The sequence below is a fragment of the Auxenochlorella protothecoides genome, assembly GCF_000733215.1.
Source record: "Auxenochlorella protothecoides strain 0710 contig455, whole genome shotgun sequence".
Classification (NCBI taxonomy): Eukaryota; Viridiplantae; Chlorophyta; class Trebouxiophyceae; order Chlorellales; family Chlorellaceae; genus Auxenochlorella; species Auxenochlorella protothecoides.
Genome location: NW_011934214.1, coordinates 1 through 6,929, shown reverse-complemented (window position 1 = coordinate 6,929; position 6,929 = coordinate 1). Strand labels below are relative to the sequence as shown.

Genomic DNA, 6,929 nt, shown 5'->3' with positions numbered 1-6,929 from the left:
CCCCAAGTGTCGCTCCCTGCACCCGCCTCCTACCTGCCGTGGCGGTGCGCTGCAATGATTCTCCCTGACCCATGACAATTTTCCATGTCTCCCTTTTTAAATGGACAACATGATTCAACTGCTAGCCAGGGGAAGGGTGGTGGAGGAATAGCTGCGTCATGATCCCAAAGGGTCACACCGGTCGTCATGCGTTGATCCATCTGCCCCACGTTGACGGCCTGGCATAGAGGGGGCAGCGGCAATCCACCACATTGTGACAGTGCTACACGCATATCAACACTCGACCAGACTTCAAGACGCATCCATCGTGCGAGGGGCTACTGGAAGGGATGCTTTGCCTCTCTCAGTGGAGTCCGGCCTGTCGATGCTCGCACCCTACTTTGTCCCCGGTATCGCGCATGAAAAATCCGAGCCTAACCCTGATTGCAGGGCCATGCTGGTCAAGGGCGGGATGGCTCCATCGGACACTCCTTGTGAGCCACCACCTTTCTCCAACGTGTCCAGACTCGTGAACGGCGTCGACTCTTCCCGGTACCAAGGACACCGGAACCATGCAGCATGTTAGCCTGAGCAGCAGGACGGGTGAGCCCATGCGGGGCCGTGTGGGCGCGCATGGATCGTGTCGCTCCTCTCCCTAGGTCATGATAGAGCTCAGAGTGTGTCCAGGTGACCGATCCCAACCTCCCTCGCATCAGGCTTCGTGGGGACCCGCCTGGCCGCCCGCCCTTCGACCATCAGGGCCCGGGCGGTGGGCATGCCACAGGTCCGTGCGGCCGCGAGCGGCTACCAGTGGCTGAAGAAGGAGCCCATCGTCATCCTGGCCGGCTTCCTGGGGTGCGTGGAAGGTGCCTCGGCATGATGTCGCGGTCGTCATCGGAGCTTGCATGGGTGCGGTTCGTGGTGTGATGTGATCCTGTTGCCCTGCTTGGGACCCCTACAACACCACTCTGGGCCCCACACCCGCTGCCCGCTTTGCACCAGACCTGGACCCTCAGCATCCACCCTCCTCCCACCCCTCTCCCCCAACCTTGCAGCTGGTTTGCCCCCTCCAACATCGGGGTGCCTGCCCTGGGAGGGAAGAGCCTCTTCGGCCTGTTCTCCGAGTCCATCGGCCAGGAGCTGTCCCACTTCCCCGTCGGCCCCGCCCTCACCGACAACTTCTGGCTCTACCTGGTCACCTGGCACGTGGGTCTCTTCCTGACCCTCTTCCTGGGCCAGATCGGCGTGCGTGGCCGTGCCCAGGGCTACTTTGACTGACAGGGGCCTCTGCACCTGGAGAAGAATCAAGCGATCGGGGAGCTGTGCCCGCCGTAGAACCGAGGCCAGACTGTAACAATAATGAGCAGCATGGAGCTGTCAGAAGGGGGCCTTGCACCAATAGGGGGAGGGGCAGTGTCCTGCATTGCTCTCCAGGGGACGAGGGAGGACAGGAAGCCAGCAGCAGGGGCGGAGGGCCGGACCGCATGCAGGCGCGGCTGCAGGCGCGCCTCGGGTGTCGAAGCAGCGACCCTGCCGCCTCCTAGGTGGCGGTGCCGTACCTGGCCGTCCATTCCTCGAACTGGGCCATGGACTCTGGGGTCAAGGAGGGCCTGATCACCTGCAGGCCCGCCCGGAAGTCGGCCACGGTCAGGCCGCGGATGCGATTGGCCGGCACGGTGGCGACGCGGCGGCCCAGCTCCCGGATGGGGGCCATGGCCGCCTCCTTGCACAGGGCCGCCAGGTCGGAGCCTGAGTACCTGTGCATGGTGAAAGGAGGGGAAAGGGGATGGCTGGGCAATGCTGAACTGCGCCCGCGAGGACCCGGCCCTGTGATCTGGGAGACAGTGTGCACGGGGTACGGGCCCCATTCGCACATGTAGTGCCGGCAACGGCTCGCCCTCGTGCAATTCGCAGCATGCTCATGCCTGGCCATGCTCAGCAGCAGCCTGGATCACTTCATCGAGGATGGACCCCCCCTGATGCGCTCAAAGAGCAGGCATTCTCGCTGGAGCACGGCCTGAGACAGCCCCTGCTCCCCCCTCAGGCACCCCCGCAGAGTCCCGCCTCCCCCCCCTCCAATACACACACACACCCCTCGGTCAGGCCTGCGACGACGGCCGGGATGCCGGGGTCGGCCCTCTGGCCTCGCAGCATGCCCTCCAGCAGCGCGCGCCGCCCCTCCGCGCCCGGCAGGGCGACGTAGATGCGCTTGGGCAGGCGCCGCACCACCGCCTCGTCCAGGTCCCAGGGTCGGTTGGTGGCGCCCAGGACCAGCAGGTGGGCGGCCCCCGAGGCCACGCCGTCAAAGGCGCTCAGGAACTCGGTCTTGAGCCGGCGCGAGGCGTCGTGCTCGTCGCCGCGCCGCGCGGACAGCACGGAGTCGATCTCGTCGATGAAGATGATGGAGGGCGCCGCGGCGGCGGCCACGCGGAAGAGCGCGCGCACCAGCTTCTCCGCCTCGCCGTGCCACTTGGAGGTCAGGGAGGCCGCCGAAATGTTGAAGAAGGTGGCCTGCGCCTCGTGCGCCAGGGCCTGGGCCGCCCAAAGAGGGGTTGAGAGAGGGAGCATGGTGGGCGGCCTGAGGGGGGGCTGGCGCTGGCTTCACGGTTTCAGGGTTCCACGCGATGGAGGGGCGGGTCTGACTCGAGTGAGAGATGCCGAACCTGGCGCAGCGCGGGGCCTGATGTGCCGGCTGCACTGCAGACTTCGCCATGCAATCGAATGCAACTTCCCCCCTCCGGTGACCCCTCCTCACCTTGGCCAGCAGGGTCTTGCCGTTGCCGGGCGGGCCATAGAGGAGCAGGCCCCTCGCCGGCGCACGCAGGCCCTGGAACAGGTCTCTGCGCAGCGTCGGGAGCACCACCATCTCCTGCAGCGCCTGCAGTCGGCATGCAAGGGAGGAGGGGTGGGGGGGAAGGCGGCTCGACGACGCAGGCCGACCCCCCATGAACATGCAGTGCCGCCAGTGTGGGGGTGTACCAGCACATGAGGCAGGCACGGGTCCTCCTCCCCCCGCCGCCTGCACACCGGCCGCCGGGCTGCGGGCATGATCGGCCCGCGCATGCACCCGGCCGCCGACAGCTCGGCCATGCACCCATCCCACAACCCCATGCCCGCGGCACCTGCTTCGCCTTGGCCAGGCCGGCCACATCGTCCCAGCCCACCGCCGGGGAGTCGTCCAGCACCTCTGTCAGGATTCGGTCCTCGTACGCCCTTTCCTCCTTGTCCGCCGCACCGGAGGGCTGGGAGACGGCGGAGCGCAGGGGCGGGGGTGCGGCGGCCCTGGATCCCGGAGTGGGGTGGGACAGCGAGCGCGGCACGGTGCCGCAGGGAGGGCCCCGCGCGCCCGCCGCGGGCGGCAGCGGCGCCCCCCGCCTCAGGCGCTCCTCCGCGGCGCTCAGCCAGGCCTGCATGTCGCCGCGCCAGCGCTGGGTGTTGCTGTGCGCGGCCTCCAGCCCCAGGCTCGGGGGCAGGGGCTGGGCCAGGCCCTCGCACAGGATGCTCTGCGCCGCCGTCCACAGCCGCGTGGCCGCCTGGGTGGCGCCCGATGCGTCCTGCCGCTGCGCCCTGTCCACCGCGTCCTGGTCGATGTGCAATGGGGCAGGTTGCATGGGGTCTGAGGGTGTTGGGCGGCCAGCAAGATGGTTTGCTGGCATCTCCAAACAACATGCCAATGAGCGGTCTGCGCAACCCACGCACAGGTCTTCCCACGCACAGCACAGCACAAAGCTCGGTGAGAAATTACTCCTTCAGGATCAGCAGCACCCCCACCTGAGCCAGATCATGGTAGCCGCGCAGTTTCTCAACCCGTCGTCTGCTTTCTGCAAGGGCCGACAGCGGCTGGGCCGGTGGGGGGGAGTCGCTGCTCGTGCCCTTTTTGGGCGCTGTGAACCACTGCATCACACATGCAATGGGATGCAGGAGGGTGGGTCAGGCCCACCCCCGTTCTGGTAGAGGTGCCGGGGGAAGGACAGACCCGCAAGTGATCGAGAGAAACGGAGGGCGAGGCGTGCGGGTGCGCAGGCTGAGCGGTTGTGTATGAGCATTTAGATTCAAGAATAGTGACACTTTTTCATATGGTTCAGGCTCGCTGGATGTAGTCGAGCATTGTCGAGTGCGAAAGCCACGCATCAGTTCCTCCGCGGGGGTAAAAGGTCTGGGTTGGGATTAAGACTTCATGGCAACATACTGGACAACACACCGGATTTTGAAGCACCTCTGGGCCACATGCATGAGCTCCCTTGACCATGACTAAGAATTACACACTGGATCGGCCTGGTAAGCTTTCAAGAGAGCGAGGACTAACTTCAACTTTGCAGGATGCTGCCACAAGCGCTCAACAAGGGAGGTCATGGGCAAGGAGGATGTGGGAGGATTAACGTCTCAAACTCTTGTGCTTGCTGTAGCAGCAGGGAGAATGGGTGTGGCAGCTGCAGCAGAGGAGGGGATCTTGAAAAGGGAAGGGGGAGGGGGGGGGGACAGGGAAGCTGCGGATGGTCCGGGCATCAAGGCTTCAAGCCTGCAGCATGCGCCGCCCGTGGTTGTGGTGGGCATGCTCCCCCATGGGGGCCGCCATTGCTGCCTCCATAGAGTCCTGGGCCTCCACCGGGGTCTTGGGGCCCCCACCCCTCACCCACTCCACGATGGTCGCCGCGGAGGGGTCGTCGCTGGGCTCCTCGGCAGGGCCCTCCAGCTCCTCCACCTCGCCCGTGGTCTCGGTGTTCTCCTCGCCGCTGGTCAGCACGAATACGATGCTGCCGTCGGCCAGGCCGTTCTGAACGTTGGTCAGGTTCCAGGCGCTGTAGGCGGCGGTGAGGCTGCTGGGGTGGAAGATGCCGTAGATGTCGGCGTCGCCGGAGATGGGGTTGGTCACCGGCTCCAACGCGGTAGGCAGCAGATCCACGACTAACAAGGGACGAAGAAAGGGAGAAGATGGGGGTGAGACTGATGGACGTGGGCCTTTGGAAAGCGAGCATGGCGTGGGAGGAGAGAGCGGGCTACCCAGGCTCGGGCTATCCAGTCGTTGCAGTTCGAGTTCCCATCTCAAGGTGCAAGGTACTCCTGATCCAAGGCCCAGCCCCCTCCCACCCTTCCCCTCCCTCACCGGTGGTGATCATGCCGGCCGTGATCTGAGCCAGGCTGATGCCTGTAACCTCCTCTGCCCCGGTCACATTCAGCTCCCAGAAGCCGTTGCTGCTATGGTAGAAAGAATACCATTCCGCGGTGGTGACCCCGTCATCCACGGTCGCCTTGAACCACCTGCACGGGAGAGTTTGGGAGATGTAGTGCACTTCTAAAAGTAGTGCGAAAGCGGCCGAGCAAGCGCGCGAGCATGAAAATGTCCGCGAGGTCTAGGGTTTATCGTGAGATAATCGAGTCGCCGCTGGTACAGGTACCATCGGCGGACCATCCTCAAGCCTCATAAGGCTCACCTGTGGCCGTAGGCGCCGGAGCCCAGGCTCAGAGCGCATACCAATGCAAGAATGAGACCGGCGCGGGACATTGTCAACGGTTGTAAGGTTTGAGGCAGGTGCCTTAAGCCGTCGCGAGGGGCTCGGAAGGGACAGAGGAGGGAGAGGCAGAGTCACTGGAATGCCAGGAGAAAACAGAGTCTGAATGAGTGGGAGTGGGGGAGTAGTGTATGTGGATCGGGGAATGCACAATTATGCACCCATCGGCCGCTCTTATCCCCCCTGTCGGGTCGATTCCCGCGCACCGGCGCTGGTACAATTCAATCACGTTTCCCTGCGTGCGGGCATGGACAAGATTCGTCGGGCCGGTGAGTGTACGCCAGAGCGCTTTCCAAGCAGTCCCAGTGCATGTACATGCTACGGTACCGTATAGGACGGCTTTGAGCAAGGCTGTGGCCGCTGGCCCATTGATGATGGATACCCTCACCCTTTTGGGGTTCCTAGGAAAGTCCGCAGCCCTGCCTTGGCACGAAGTCGACATTCCTGCCGTCTCAGACCCGATGAACATGCATTCCAACCTAGAGAATCATGATTTTCAGCAGAAATAAACTTACAAACCATGCACGGCTGGGGCATGTAGCTGACGGCAGGCCTCCAAGGCTCCTTGCGAGGGGCAGCCTACATGTTTTCACTTCCTCCCCGACTTGAGGTCCTTGTACAGCTGCTTCAGCTCCGCCTCGTACTTGCTCTTCAGCTGGGGCCTCTTCACCTTCAGGGAAGGCGTGAGCAGGTTGTTTTCCGGCGTCCAGGGCTCATCGTCCAGGTGCACCGCCCTCACAAACTCGAAGCCCTTGAGCTTGTTGGCCTTGGCCGTCTTGGACAGCTCCTCCACCATGGCCTTCTTGGCCTGCGCGGGGTAGGGGTTCAAGTCAGGAATGGAGCTTTGTGTTGAGGCTACAGCTCTGATCTTGGTAGAAATAAGACGGGGGCCCAGCCTCCGCGCCTCAGATGGGGCGTCCATGCAATGCGTTTCCCCTCGGCACCCCAGCACCAGCCATCAGCGCACACCCCACAACCCACCTCTGGCTTGTTCAGGGCCTCCTTCCCGCCGTTTTCCTTCAGCCAGTCCTTGGCGGGGATCACCACGGCGATGAGCTGGGATTCGGTGGACTCGCCATGCACCCAGATCTATAGGGGTGTTCAGGGGGATTGATGTGAGCTGAGGGTAGGTGGAAGGACCACCTCAAACACGGGGGTCATCTGGAAGCTCACACATCCTGAGCAAGGCTGCACAAGTTCCAGCCCTCCGCCCCGTTGACCTGCTCGAGCGCATCGGAGCGGTTGTAGACGTTTTCCAGATGCTCCACGGCAATGTACTCGCCTGAACACGGGACCCGGGGGGGGAGAGCGGAGGAGGGTCAGTGCCAGGGGGAGGGTCAGTGCCAGGGGGAATGGGCAGCCTGAATCCTGGTGCGCACGGCGACGCACGCTTCGTGGCGGCCCTTTTTTAAAGTTTCCTCGAATGGACCCCCCCCCCCC

The 6,929-nt window shown here is 63.9% G+C and overlaps 3 protein-coding genes across 3 annotated transcripts; 1 reads left to right on the top strand and 2 right to left on the bottom strand.

The window, feature by feature from the left end:
* Window positions 1–551: 551 nt before the first annotated feature.
* Window positions 552–1,257, top strand: F751_0065 (hypothetical protein; the record flags this gene model as incomplete). Its single annotated transcript, XM_011399722.1, has 3 exons — window positions 552–582; window positions 696–834; window positions 1,035–1,257. 3 exons carry the CDS (start codon window positions 552–554, stop codon window positions 1,255–1,257), a joined length of 393 nt encoding a protein of 130 aa, XP_011398024.1.
* On the bottom strand, window positions 813–1,109 carry F751_0066 (hypothetical protein; the record flags this gene model as incomplete). The annotated part of the gene is made up of 1 exon (XM_011399723.1): window positions 813–1,109. The coding sequence occupies one exon, from the start codon at window positions 1,107–1,109 to the stop codon at window positions 813–815; it is 297 nt and encodes a 98-aa protein (XP_011398025.1).
* A 262-nt stretch (window positions 1,258–1,519) lies between the features above and the next one.
* F751_0064 (Spastin) lies at window positions 1,520–5,482 on the bottom strand (the record flags this gene model as incomplete). The annotated part of the gene is made up of 9 exons (XM_011399721.1): window positions 1,520–1,736; window positions 2,072–2,511; window positions 2,735–2,857; window positions 3,102–3,261; window positions 3,475–3,560; window positions 3,751–3,873; window positions 4,613–4,884; window positions 5,084–5,238; window positions 5,412–5,482. 9 exons carry the CDS (start codon window positions 5,480–5,482, stop codon window positions 1,520–1,522), a joined length of 1,647 nt encoding a protein of 548 aa, XP_011398023.1.
* Window positions 5,483–6,929: the final 1,447 nt, after the last annotated feature.